Source organism: Canis lupus, chromosome 36 (assembly GCF_011100685.1).
Source record: "Canis lupus familiaris isolate Mischka breed German Shepherd chromosome 36, alternate assembly UU_Cfam_GSD_1.0, whole genome shotgun sequence".
In the NCBI taxonomy this organism is placed as follows: Eukaryota; Metazoa; Chordata; class Mammalia; order Carnivora; family Canidae; genus Canis; species Canis lupus.
Genome location: NC_049257.1, coordinates 8,195,898 through 8,211,355, shown reverse-complemented (window position 1 = coordinate 8,211,355; position 15,458 = coordinate 8,195,898). Strand labels below are relative to the sequence as shown.

Here is a 15,458-nt window from a genome sequence, read left to right as displayed (position 1 = left end):
TGAGAAGTACTAAGTTTGGACAAACAGTACTACTAACTTCCAGATATAAAATGAATAAGTTCTGAGGATCCAAAGTATAGCATGATAATAAAATAAACAAACAAACAAACAAACAAAAAGAGTAACCAGGCACTACCAACCCCAGCCCATTACCTGGCTATGTCACTTCAATTTTAAGTTATGTTTCTCAAGGCATTCTTCTGGTAGGTTTTTATAGAGGTTCCCCCACCCCCTTCAAAAGAAAGTCTTAAATTTAAATGAAAGTGGGGCGAAGGAAAGATTGAAAGATTTTTAAAATTTCACATAGGACTCTAGAGTTTTTGATAGAATACACATACATACAAAGACATTGGCCTTTCTCAGTCTTATCTGAAATTCCCCCATCCCGGCTTACCTCTTCTAGAAGCTCTGTAAAACATCTCATACTAGTAATAGAAGCAGATAAAAAACTCAGCTGCTTGTCAGTTGTCATGGCCCAGAGAGGGCAGTAATGCATATTGGAACTAGGTAGACAGCCTGTTCAGAAATTTCATGGCCAACATGATTTTAACCCTTCCCCAAATAATCCCTGGATTATAAAAAAAAAGACATTCTTGAGAAACCAATTTGGCCAATAATAGGCCAATAATAAGGAGTAGAGTTTTTTTTCTTTTATTCCAGCCTTTAATGAAAGAAGTTAAGTAACAGCTAAAGATGCCATCTGCTCTCTGAGTACACACCTTGGACCCCATCTTATCCTCGGATACTCACATGTTGCTCCACGTGGCAGACAGTGACCCTAAACCTTGTGTTCAGGTATCAGCTGGCTGCATTTAGTCCAACCCGAAGCAGGGTCACACTGGCTGTGGATCATTAGCTGGTCATTCAGGACCATCTCTTTCTGCTATTTCTCCTGATACTGCTTTTACAAATACTTTCCAATCTTTTTAGGGCCTTTTAATCATATCAAGTCAAGCCTCCTGGGATCCACATCAGATTCAAATCTCAACAAATACAGCACCATTAACAAGATTCCACAGCTTACGTTGAATTTCTCAGATGTCAAAACTGAAAAAAAGAATGCATCCCCTCCTTCTTCAGATAAAACCATTATTGCACCCAAGGTTAAAGATCGAACACACAATGTGACAGAGAAAGTCACCCAGGTAAGATATGATTTTACTCTCAATTTTGACTATTTCTGAGGTTCTTCTCTGCACCATATCATTTTTCCTATACATGACTATCAAAAGAGGTAAGCTATTTATTTGTACTCCAATTTATCTTGAGATGTTGGGTAACTCTCTAATGCAACAGATAAATAAAACTATAGACTATGATTTTATCTATAACAAGACTTAGCAGAAATGGGCTAACTTGGTATTGTTGTTCTTTGTTGCAAAGGTAGTTAACCTGCTATTCATCATGTTTGGACATTTATTGTTTTGCTGCCAACGTCTGCATTATTAAAGCATGGTTTCTTAATATAATGGATGTGACTATTGAAACTTTAAGTGACTAATTGGGATTTACTCTAAACTGTGGCCTCCTTTTTTGCACTTACTCTACTAAGTAGACTCAGATATAAGTCAGTCGACTTAAGGAAAAGAGCTGAAATGATTAAAAGTAAATAATACATTTCACAGGAACAATATTGTTTTTGAATAAATACTGCATTTTGAACTAGGATAAAAATGTACTGTCTAGCAGGAACCCTACTTTAAAGAATAGATAAAAATAATTTGTACCTATTATATCAAAATACCAACCTAAGCAATATCTAGCTTTTGCTTACAATGCACTTACATTGTTGGGAATTCATGACTCTAAAATTTGTGTCAAGTAAACAGTTCTTTTACAAACACTTTACTTGGTATATTTGCTTAGCAAATCTTTTCAAAAACTGTCACAATATAAAGGTAAACTTGGCCCCAATCTCTATCCCAAGCCTTGAAGATTTTGAATTGATAAAGTTTTTTTTTTCTGTAATTATAATCACTACCAGCAGTACTATAGTTGGTCTGTAAATAACCCATTGTGTGTGTGAACTGAAATAACTGTGTAAAGACTGCGAGTCGGTTATAAATAAACCCAAGCCGTCTGTGTTTGAGATGAGAGATTATACATGCCATACTCTACTACATATTTTTATGTATATGTAGTAATGAGGCTTCCTACCATGCAATACTGAGAACATCTCTAGTACATATTTTAATATTTATGTAGTAATGAGGCTTTCTACCCTTAACATTTCACTTTTTTTAGCATAGTAAACTGGAAATTAAGAATAAGTTATAATAGTTACATTATATTAATATTATAATTTATAATGATTATTTATAATAGTCCCATAACAAAGAAATTAAGAGATTTCAGAAATTGCACAGAAGGCTGATTGCAAATATTAAGGTCAGGACCTTGCCAGTAGCCAGGACAGCATAACAGTAATGGAGAATATAGTGAATTGTAGAGTGCAGAGCTACTCTAAAGCAGATGGTTACCATTCAGCTCTAGCCAATTGTGGTCACAAGAATCTTTGACGATGTTTCCAAATCTTTCCATTTAAAAAAGAAGCTGGAAATCCAGGATTTAAGATAAGCTTTTACTTTCCAAAAGTTGGTAAACTAATTCAAAATGCTTTTTTAAGCCAAACAAAATACACCTTAAAGTCTATGGGCAGCCCAGTGTGATCTCTGCAAAGCTTCATGCACTTGGTTTACTGCAGGGTCCACCCTATCCTGCTATGTTTAGCAGGTCTACTGAGCCAGGAGAGGGTGATACACATATGGACCAGAGGTGGTACCTGCCTTGGTGACTTTCTAAGCCTGGTGAGAGAGGAAACATTACAAATAGCATAAAGAAATTATGTTAATAATGAATACAGGAACAGGAGGAAACTAATTATGCTTTAAAAAGAGTAATTTCAGAGAAGAAAGAGATGTGATGGGGCATTTCATCTGGATCTAGACAGTTACTTGTTACATTGACTAGTAAGTGATGTTTAAGAGCATAAGTTAGAGTCGCATGCACTTGTATTTCAAATTTGGCTAAGTCATTTATTGTGTACCATGAAGATGGGTGCCATTTATTGTGTGATATCAAGGCAAGCTTTAGTGACAAAACTTATTTCTCAGTGTTTATAAAAAATAAGCAAAATGATGTGTGGAAAGTGTTCATCATAGTGTAGGTATATAACATGCAATGTTAGTCATTATTCTGTTCAGTAATGTGTTTGTATGACTTCTCTCTGCTCTCCTCACCATCTTTGCCTACATCCCTACATATTTGCAGACCAACTAGTAGAACACCTGGCAGAGTGGAGTTCATGAAATGTTTACTGAAAGAAGGGAGGAAGGACAGAAAGAAGGGAGGGTGGAAGGGAGTAAGGGGAAGTTGGTGAAAGGGAAGGGGTGAGAATCTCAGGTAGAGAAAACAGCGAGAAGAAAGTTGTGGAGGCCCAAAAGTCCATATGTCTTCTGAAAACAGATATTTTCCTGGTCAGGGAGAGACTAAGCTGGGCAGGAGCTTATGAGAGGTGCAACTTTCCCTTCTAGGTGGTTCTTCATTATCTTTGCACAAAAGTGCCTTGGGAGTCTAAGTAAAATGCAACAGCTGCCCTCAGACACTTGGCATTCTGTTAAATTCTCATGCTTTCTTTTTAAATTCCTCTTCTATATTTACCTTCATAATATGACAGTATTTGTTTTAACATTTTTAAAAAGTGTTTGTTTTAAATTATTTACCACTAAGGTAATCCTAAGTCCTCAAAACCACCCCATTGCTTTCCTACAGCTTTTCATACTTCACCCAAATAGTACAGTGCCCCTCTCAGAGACCCCCTAGAACCTCAACTGAAAAAAATGCATCTTAAAGATGTTGGAATATTTCAATTGGATCCTGTTTTATAAAAGATCACTCCTTTTTTTCTTTTCTAACAGTTTGAAAAATACAGTGATAAGAAGGAGATTATGGAGACAGAACACTTAAGAAGTGGCTATGGTTATGGTCAAAAATGATGAGGGACTGAAAAAAAGGCTGGGACCAAAAACTAGAAAGAAGAAGTGGTAGGAATGCTCCATCTGCTTTTAGTGCCGTCTATAGTTATTAGTAACAAACCTGCCAACTGTGTACATGTAAAACCAAACAAGGTAGACATTGAATATTGAGAAATTCCTCCTACCGACATGGCCTCTGGAAATTTTGTCTAAACACTTGAAAGCAGGACTAGCCTCACTTAATGTTTGTGAAATTTCTTCCTCATAGCTATCTCTGGAATTTTCATTCACAGTATATAACATCAATTGTCCTCTAATCACTAAAAAAACTTGGTAATAACCCAAAGATCTTACTATTCCCTTTGTCAGGCCTATATGGAAATTCTCCTTGTTGGCATATTCTCACTGTATTTCTGTAGGCAGCCAGCAGTATTTTCTTTATTTAATGTTCTTATTTTATTCCCTTAATAGATTTGTATGTAACCCTTTCTTCAAAAGAAATCGGGGTTTTGTTCATAGATCATTCAATAGTGAGTTTTAAACATTCCTCTAGGCACAAAGAATAGAGCAGACATCCAGAAAAAAGGCATAAAATGAAAGGAACAATTAATTTCTGTTCATGTTATGCTCAATCAACATTTGGATCTCATCTCTATTATATATCGGTTAATTGCCAATTAGCCAAATTGTTATTTTTTCCCCAGCTAGAGTGAGTTTCTTCAGAGTAGAGGCCACATTGCTATTCATTCACTCTTTCATGCATTCATGTATTTGTTTATTCACTCAATAAGCATTTGTTAAGTCAAGAATATACAGTGGTAAGTTCTAGGAATTTATGTGAAAAGGCAAATACTGTGTCTTCAAGAAGTGAGAGAGACAGTGAGAGAGACAGACAAGTACAGGACATAGGAATTAGGATGCAGTGTGAAGGATTATACTGTAGGTAAACAGAATGCAGAGGGTACTGGAAGAGGAAACCTTACCTATATTGGGAGTTTGGTATAGTGGTTGGGGAATACAAACTCTAAGAAGAGTTTTGAAGCTTGAGAAGTTTCAAGGTTAGGAATTAGAATCTAGGGCAGCCTGGGTGGCTTAGCGGTTTAGCATGGGCTTCAGCCCAGGGAGTGATCCTGGAGACCAGGGATCGAGTCCTACATCAGGCTCCCTGCAGGGAGCCTGCTTCTCCCTCTGCTTGTGTCTCTGCCCCTATCACTCTCTGTGTCTCTCATAAATAAATAAGTAAAATCTTAAAAAAAAAAAAAAAAAAGGTATTAGAATCTGGAATGGGACACACTTAGAGGAACTGTGAGTACCAGAGAATGAATGAAACATGAGATGTTTGTATCACTAGTGCCTGCCATAATACGCAACATACAAGAAGAATCTTAAAAGGTTTGGAAATGCACCAATGAAGACATTGACGAGAATTAAGCAAGAGTAAGTCTGTTGGTCAAAAATACCCAAAGCAAATGCTTGCCTTCCAAATTCTCTCCATAGGCAAGATTCTGATTCTGGCTATTGTTTCAGGTCCAGAGATTCTTCATTGGCTGGTCTTATAGGCCAGGCTTCTAGAAGGCATCAGCTCTTTATGTCATATTCCATCTGTCCTTCTCTATTAATTAGAGAAAATAGAAAATAACTCTCTCAAGATGTGGATGTTTTAAAAATACAATCTAGCTGGTACAGGCTGATGTCTTACTTTGAAGACAGGACCTTAATTGCCTAATTCCTACCAAATTCCAGGAATTTTGTGAAGAAAGAACAATGAATTGGAAGAAAAGTTGGATGAGTGGAGAATAAAGATCTGCTTTTGCCATGCAGTTGTGGTTTTCAGTTGAGGACCAAACTCTTGGCTATCTATGCCTTCTTTTAAATAATAGTAATAGTAAACTGAACTTTTGTACTCTTCTATGGTTTCATTTTTCCTGAGGCTAATTCTACTACCTTAATCTTTAGTGTAAGATGTATTATTTGTTGCAATGTTCAGCTTTTACAAATTGTGTATTAGATCACTCTCCCTGCAGATGCATAAGAGTATCAGGAAGATTTAAGAAGGCACTGTGGGTTCCAAATCTTTATTGGCCAGTCACATGATACTGTATCCGCCAATCAATGCCATAACAGAATATCACAGAAGCCCAATTGGAACTACCCTAAGCAAATATGAAAGGGGGAGGGGGAACTTATTGGGTTGCCTAACCAAAAAACTGCAAGGACAGATCTGCTTTAGGCCATGGCTACTGCATTCATGTTCGAACAGGTGATGACATTCTTGCCATCTCAGCAGCACTTTCTTCCATATTAATTTTAGTCAAAAAAAAAAAAAAAAAAAGAAAAGAAAAAAAAACTTTATTCCACGTCTTAAAAATGCAAGGACTTCAGACTGTCTCAACTCACATAATGCTCATAGTTGATACTCTGATGAGGAGGGCCTTCTCTCCTCTGGTGTCCATTACCTTCCTGAGAAAGTAGAATCCTGTTGGCCAACTTGGGTTTTGTGCTCATCCTTGTGCACTAAGAAGCATAGCCCCTTGACCAATGACCACATCAGAAAAATGCGGTGGGGGAGGGGAGACTCTAAAGAAGGAAAACCAAATAAGTGGCCCAATGCAAAGATGAAGATAGTAATTCAGGCTAAACATCAGTTTCTCTCTCTCTCTTTCTCTCTTTCTCTCTCTCTCTTCCTCTTTTTCTCTCTCTCTTTCACATGCACACACACACACACACCCTTACTAAATATGCATTATGCGCTATGTGCTAGATTGGCACTGGAAACGCCAAAGTATAAAAACCAGTACCAATACTCAAGAGGTTATAAACTACTTGGAGAAACACTATATAACAATAAATAATAATAGCACTTATAAGTACTAATATAGTAAATGCTACAAGATTATATTGTGAAACCAAAAGCAACTTACATTTCTTTTAGACTCATTACCGGTCAAATTATGACCAAATAATTCTAGGTTTAATAGAAATAATTTAATAGAAATCTATACTGTGATCATCAGAAAATAAGACAAATGAAAGGCCCTAAATGAACCTGGAGACCTTAATTTGGGGAAAATAATTACTACTAGTCCACGAGTATAATTTTTCCATAGTGTCATTATGGAAAGTACTAAAGAAAATTAGTTTTAGGAGTAATTGGAGCCTTGGGTCACAAGAAAGTAAACTCTGAGTGTTTAAAAGGCCATATAATCCTGAAATCCACATAGAACTCTAGAGCCAGAATAGATTCCCATTATTTAGGATTCATTTAAGTGTATTATTGGCATGAAAATAGACTTCTGATAGATTTAATAATAGCTGACATTGATTGAGCATTCACTATGTGCCAGGCTCTATGCTAAGTGGTTTAATTCATTATCAATTTGAATCCACATAACAGTCCTTCCTCTGAGTTGGTACTATTATTAACATCTCCATCTCAGAAGTGGAATCATGCTTAGAGAGAGGAAACAACTGGCCCAGGTCACATAAGGAAATGGTGGAAGTAGCCTTCAAACTGAGATCATATGACCCCAAACTTAAGTTATTTATCTCTAAAGTACACCCTCTCTGTAAGTCTGAACTAGCTCCCTATTTGCCCACTAGATCTACTCAGCAGTTAGGATGGCATTTGGACAGACCTGCAACATTGGGCTGTTTAGTCAAATCTTAATATGAAAGTTTAGTAGCAATTTACCAGAAAAGTGAGTCCACAGAAATAGGAGAGAATATGGTAGATTTTCTCCAGAACTCCTCAAATTCCTCAACAGGGGAGCTTCATTTCAGCATTATCTTTTGTGTGGGTTTATATGCTATTTTTCTTCTGCTAATTTTAGATTCAGATAAAGGATTTTGGATTTTGTTAGTGGCATACCCCAGTTGCAGGAAAAGCAAAATTACACGATAATATTGACATATAGAAGAACTCAAAGACTAAGGCTTTTTATTTTCCACTGAATTTTGTCCATTGTGAATATGCTCATTATCTCTTCATGTTTTTCAATGGCTCTAAACTTATATTTACTTCTGACAGAATCCCAAAGCAATACTTATAATTCAGGACTTGTTTAGAAATGGAGATTAACTTATAATGGAGAGATAGTATTGATTTTATTAGCTAATGTTTAAAATTATAAATGTGTACAATTTTTGTATATCAATTAGCCTCAATAAAGCCAAAAAATAATTTATCATCTCAGGCTTAATAATATAAAATTTCTTAACACTTTCTGTGGTTTCCCTCATATTGGATAAATTTAATCCTAAATTTTCTTCAATGCCAATATTTAAAAATATCTTTCTGATGCAACTACAAATTAAAAGTGGTTATATGTATAGCAATGGTTTCATTAATAATGCTGTTGTAATTCTAACTCCAGCTCAGATTCAAACACTAGCAGGATATCCTACAACTCAACTCAATTATGACACTATCCACCTGGGGAGATAGCACCAGATTCCACAGGTTAAGGGTTCTGTCCCACAAAACTCCCCCCTCACTTCCGACACCAACCACAAGTCTAGGTTACCACCTGTACCTCTGACTGACTGGCTGGCTGCAGATTGGAGGTTCCCATGATCCATTCCTTGACTTGACTAATTTGTTAGAGTAGTTATAGAACTTAGAGAAATATTTACTTATGTTTACCAGTTTATTTTAGGAAGATAAAGCTCAGGAACAGCCAGATGGAAAAGATGTATAGGGCAAGGTATGGAGATAGGGTTGGAGAGCTTCCAGGCCTTCCCCTGGTCCACTACTCTCCTTGCACCTCCATGTGTTTATCAACCTGGAAGCTCTCCAAACCCCATCCTTTTGAGTATTTTTGGAGGCTTCATTACATAGGTATTATTGATTAACTCATTGGCTATTGGCTGTAGATTCAAACTCCAACCACTCTTCCCACCAGAGATAAGGGCTGGGAATGAAGGTTTTGACAATTACTAGGTTGGTTCCTCTAGTGACCAGCCCCCATCCACAGGTGACTTGAAGTGATTTAGGGGCTTTCCAAAGTTATCTCATCAACATAACAAAGATGTTTGTCACCCTATTCACTCTGGACAATAAAGGGCTTAAGAGCCCAGGAACATGGAGAAAGACCAAATACATGTTTCTTATTTAAACCATAATATCACAGTCATGAATTAAAAATTACATTTAATTTAAAAGTCTATATTTAACAGTTATTTTTATAAAGCCTCATTGACGCTTTGCTCATGAAATTACAAAAAACAAAATTCACAATACTTCTACAGAATGTTTTAAATGTTTTCCTAAACTTCATTTCTTGCTTAAACTATTAAATCATGCAAACCTCAATAAAACTGTACAGATCCTCTTGAACTGCCAGAAATAGTAATAATCACAAATTCCAAATTAAATTTGAAATGTAATGCAGGAGTCCGAAATTGCCTCTGAACACTTCCAATTTAATATGACATTAGTTTTGCATTCATTGTCTTATTATTCTTTATAGAATACTATCAAACTTGGCACAGCAAAACAGAAATCCCCATCTAGTGCTTTCCCCATATTCTGGATTTAATCTATGTCTGTACATGCAAATCGAAATGAAAAATATATGTGGATGCTACAAGTAGAAATAAAGCACATTCATCGGGATAATTATGGATTCAACATTTGTGAGTGCTTACCAACTGTAAGCCAAAGCTTTATGTATACTAGTGATGCAAAAATGTGTAAGTCAAAGTCCTTGTCTTCAAGGGCCTTTTACTAAATACAAGGCTTCTCCAGATGCCTGGGTGGCTCAGCAGTTGAGCGTCTGCCTTTGGCTGAGGACGTGATCCTGGAGTCCCAGGATTGAGTCCTGCATCGGGCTCTCCGCGGTGAGCCTGCCTCTCCCTCTGCCTATGTCTCTGCCTCTCTCTCTCTCTGTGTCTCTCATGAATAAATAAATAAAATCTTTTTAAAAAGAAAAAGCTTCTATATTTGAGATCCTGGGTTATGTTATCTAGTTTTCTCTGGGCAAAAGAATATATTCTATCTAAGATTGTAAGTTATGGTGAGGAAAAGATAAAAATTAACATATACATTTAAGTAGCAATTGACTACTATAAACATGTTGTTGGCTATTAAGTCTAAAAGAAAGATATTCATTATTTTGAAAAGGGAAATGTGTGATTTTTAAAGCAACAAATTAATTTTTATCTATTTTCACTAAATACTATATGCATATTAAAACTGCTCAATATTTGCTGATATATTCTAAATTAAAATAGTTTTATTTCAGTTTAAAACACCATAATTAGCTCAAAAGTTATACTTCTCTGTAGTGTAGATGATGAAAGAATGGCATCCTTATGAAACCCTAGTAGCAACTAAGAGCCATACCTTGTAGGGCAAGCATTTATGTGTAATCACTTAAAAAAAAAAAAAAAAAAAAAAAAAACCTGTTCGGTTTTGTACAGTCATTGCATATTTTTAAATGAAGGAAGGAGAAAATATTGCCTCCTTAAAAAGTTTTGTCATCCAAAGAAACCAGGTTGAAAATAGATGCTTGAAGAAAAGAAGTAAAATACCAGTGGTCAGAAGAGACAGGTTAAAATAATTTGGCTCAGCATACATAGTGATAGCCCGGTTGCTATGGCAACAGAGACACAGGAAGATTGTGGATATCTGTTGCCAGGATGTTTCATTTTTTATCCCCCCAGTTAGTATGAGCCTTGGGTTAAACTCAGACCCAGGGATAGAAAAGAAGTTTTAGAGGGAGAGTTTCTTTGCTCATTTGCCCTCATGGCTTACAGGTTGGGACAAACACAGTTCAAATTGCGTTGCCTAGAGGCAGTAGGCAGAAGGAGTATATTTTTCATGTTTCACGGGATGAGAATCAGGCAAAGGATTTTTATCAGCTATGGAAATTCCAGAGCAGACATGGCATTTTCACATACCCAGGCAACCCAAGGTCTTATAATGTTAAGTAGCTGTGAGCTGTTCCTAGATTCATGAAATGAATTAAACCATGGAATTTTATTTAAAAAGAAATCCCAAGTAAGACAATAAGACAATAAAATAAATAATAAAATAAAAATAAAATAAAATAAAATAAAATAGTAATAAAATAAAATAATAAAATAAAATAAAATAAAATAATAAAATAAAATAAAATAAAATAAAATAAAATAAAATAAATAAAAACGTCTCATTGGTTTTCTGAGTGGTGAAATTGTGGGTAATATATTTTCCCCTCTAGCTCTATTTCTCTGTATTGTGGAAATCACATTTATAATGAAAACTATGTAGATAGATAATAAACCCTCTAAAACTCGATTGCTTTAAAAGAGTTCATTAAAAAGCAGTTAATCTTCATAGAATTTTAATATTCAAAGGAACTTCTTCCCTAGGTTTTTTTTCAAAACCTACTGATCAATGGAGTCATCTGAGACACCCTCCCCCCTCTGTCTCCCATCCCCCAACACACACACATTCTGGAAATTTAGTAAATTGCAGTGAAATCTGAGGATTCTGAATTTTTAACAATCTCCATTCGATTTGCAACCTCGATTCTAACATTTTTAAGATCAAGCAAATTTGGAAAATATGGACGTAGCCTGATCCTTTCATTATGTTGCTAAAGAAACTAAGAAAGGAACCCAAGTACGGAGTTAGGCTTTATATTTCTTCATTGCTATTGTACATCTATCTCTTTCTGTAGATTTCTGAATGAGATAAAAAAAAAAAAAAACATGTTGGTTCATGTTGGAGAAACAGGCATCCTTTCATAGGGGAACATCCTGATTCCAGGAGAATCTACTGCTATTTTCACTTTCTGGACAAACCCTCTAAGACACAATCTCCATGTAAATGTGTGTGCCTAGGCTGGAGTCCTCCCAAAGTGTCTTCAGAACACTGGTCTCACAAGTATTTCCTAGAAGAAAAGTTGTCTTATTCAAATACCAGGCACCCTGTCAGAACCTATTTTTAATTATCTGTTTATATAGAATACCTATTGATATTCTGAGGAATTCATATTTGAGGGGAGATCCTGTAGGAAATACCAGCCTAGGCAGAAAGCTTTTTCGTGGATAATTATGAGCACTGTAGTTCAACTCAAACATGGATGTGTTAGAAATCTTAAAAGAAACAAGGTTGGGAGAGGCATGAGACAATAGTAGTGGGAAGGTGATGATACATAGTAAGTACATTTTTCTCCCTTGTTTTAATGAAGTCCATTTAGGTTTCTTTTCTAACCATGTCCCAAATATAGAACTTAGCTTGGGGGAGCTGGTGGAAATACATCTATATTCTTTTTTCTATTTTAAATACATCTGTTGCAAATACACCTATACTTTGAAGCCTACTTCTTTAGAATCACTTGGGTAGAAATGGAAAAATGTGAAATGCAAGATCATGAAGGAGAGACTTAAAAAGTGTATCAGCTTTTCTTCTGAGATTACCATAGTTAAGGCTGACCTACTGTATTTTAGTGAACATATTGCTAAGAATGGAGAACCTGCCTTTTCAGCCCATTGTCCCAGGGGTCAGCCCAGTATCCAGAGGCTAGTGGTCCTAAGGATATCACTTTAATGTGAGGACAGAGATGAGGCAGCCTCCGATAGGATGTGAACCAGATCACATACACATGCTGTTTTCCATACTTCCTTGGCTCCTGTAAGTCATTTTGGTCTCTCAGTTCTCCTTTCCAGATGTAACAAAAAATATTTTAAAATGGTCTGCAGCTAGTTCCTGGTGCCTATTGATCCTTCTTACATTTGAACTGAAGAATGAAGTTGACAAATCTCCATACTATTCCTAGGAACACAGTCTTCATTTTCAGGTCATGGCAACTGTGCTAGGTGAAATTGAGTGAAGAAGTAAAAAAAAAAAAGAATGTAATGGAGAAAAATATTAAATACTATTTATTGGTTGACTGGCAGCTGTCCGTTGAGCTATACAATCCTATTTCGGGTGATAAGCTGTCATTTGTAAATTGTGCCCATAGCTATATCCATTATTCATGGGTTGGTATTGGAAAACAGTGATTTCAGGCCCCTAAATTTTCCTACCTGCAGGCACCTGAATTACTTCCAAAACAACTGTTATATTACCTTTCATGCCCTCACCTCTTTTTTCTGCCATTATCAGATCCTACCAGCCCACTTTGTGTCTCAGGTGAAGATTCCCTCCCTCCCTTTCCTATATTTCCTTCCATAGAAATGAATGCATAAATCCTTTTTTAAGAAGATTCTATTTATTTATTCATGAGAGACACAGAGAGGGAGAGAGGCAGAGACATAGGCAGAGGGAGAAGCAGGATCCCGGAGGGGAGCCTGATGAAGGACTCCATCCCAGGACCCCGGGATAATGCTCTGAGCCAAAGGCAGACACTCAACCACTAAGCCACCCAGGTACCCCCTGAAGGCATAAATCCTGATGGACAAAGTACTTTAATTCCAGTAAATGTACAACTGCAGGCATGAGATTTCAGTATAAAGTTAACTAAAAAAAAAAAAAAAAGGTATTTTCCACAGAACAAGTATTACTGTCGAGTCTATACAACCTATTACTTGAAAGTAAGTAAAAAACTAAGGCACTAACTTTCTAGATAATAAAAAGATAAATAATTTACCATATTTTTACATTTTAGAATTATTTTATATAATTCATATGATAAAATAACCCATTGGCTTAGACTTCTGTTTAGTCACTTTAAGATTTTGAATATATTTCTTACACAGATTCTCTCAAATTTGTCTGCATTTTGAAACCAAATTAGTCCTTTAGAATCAGAGGGGAAAACAACTGTTGGACAGGGAACTTGGGGGAATCTTGCTTTCAACAAGACTGTTTTGTTCCATCTGGAATCTTCAGTTCTCCCCCTTTTTTTTTTTTTTTATGATAGTCATACAGAGAGAGAGAGAAAGAGAGAGAGAGGCAGAGACACAGGCAGAGGGAGAAGCAGGCTCCATGCACCGGGAGCCCGATGTGGGATTCGATCCCGGGTCCCCAGGATCGCGCCCTGGGCCAAAGGCAGGCGCTAAACCGCTGCGCCACCCAGGCATCCCTCCCCCTTTTTTTTTAAGTTTGGAGAAAACATCAGAGACATAGGTGTTTTAGTTCCTATTTCTGTGCAGTGATCTTCTCTGGCATATCAAACTGCCAATAGTGCATTATCACATTTTGAATAGCTAGATTGGGGTACATCCTGACAGTGGTGGTCTTTTCAGATTTCTTCACCATGTTGTTGCTATAACAATAAAGAAAAAAAAGAATGCAATACAGAGAAATACTCTAGTGCTGTTTTGGAGGAAAACTCCTTTACAAAAACTGTAAAAAAACAATTGTTCCAGTAGTTTCAAAGCTTGTGCTCCTTAGAGCATTAGGTGCCAATAAGCAGGATGGACCCAAGGGGGTAGAGGTCCGGGACCTCCACAGTATGGCCAGGTTGGTCAGATCAACTTCATCTAAACGGCTTTATATATTGACTTTCTCTTAAGGTTTCATATGTGTGTGTATGTTTTGAGGAACTTGAAAGGGTCAGACACTAAACTTTGCTCTAGTTCTACTATTTATTTTGTGCTTTCCTTTATCAAAATCACTTCGATGTTTTCATTGATTCGAGTCAAGACTATTTTTATAGAGAATTTTGGGTTAAGTGAATTATCCAGAGTCCCACAAATTGTTAACTGCATACCCAAGACTAGTAGCTTCGTTTCTGGACTTGGAGTCCAGGATTTTTCCACTTGGCATGCCTAATGGAGAGCAGGACCATTTTAATCCCTGTATTTTCTCCTTTCCGTCTAAACCTTGTAGAGTCCTAGAATCCCGTCAACTGATCCAACTCCTTCTAAGTGGTCCAACTCCTTCTAACTCAGATCCTCTTCTTTGCAAAATAAATGGTTTAAGAAGTACAAATAGTCACTACCAAATGTGAGTCTTCGTAACTGGTTAAAACTGAGTAAGCAAACAGGCTACTTTTTTGGAGATGAATATTCTACTACCTGCCTCAAGAATAAGACAGAAAATTAACTTTGTGGAAAAACAAACAACTTTTTTAAAAAACATAGTCACTAAAATTTAGACTGTTATTACTCATTTGTTCTGAGAATATTCTCTGAAAAAAATCTAATGCTACTTTTGTGCCAACAGGTTCAAATGTAGAATTGATACTGTTAGGAAGAGATAATATACAAGAACATAAAAAAAGCAACAGAGAAAACAGTGAACTTCTGTTCCTTAAGAAAATATTTTTAGCATTGAAAAATAAGATTCCCACATGTGGTCAAGAACAGTAATTCCAGATTGCAGAACCCCTCTTTCACTGTATGTTATTTGTTTGGCATCCTATTTTCATTTCCATAGCTTATGAAGAGTTAATTCCTTATTAATAGGATAGAAGTACTTCCCCATCCTCAATCCTGGAAGAGAAACCCAGAACACAACTACTGATGTGTAACAGTTCCGAGAATTTTCAGTTACAACATTTGAAAATTAACCTGCTAATAGTTGGGATATAATTATATTTAGTTGGCACT

The 15,458-nt window shown here is 36.3% G+C and overlaps 1 protein-coding gene across 1 annotated transcript in view; it reads left to right on the top strand.

The window, feature by feature from the left end:
• Positions 1–15,458, top strand: part of KCNH7 (potassium voltage-gated channel subfamily H member 7) — a 479,507-nt gene that overhangs the window by 347,989 nt on the left and 116,060 nt on the right. The window contains exon 6 of the mRNA XM_038584668.1: positions 931–1,145. Coding sequence (XP_038440596.1) covers positions 931–1,145 — 215 coding nt within the window. The remainder of the gene's footprint in view (positions 1–930; positions 1,146–15,458) is intronic.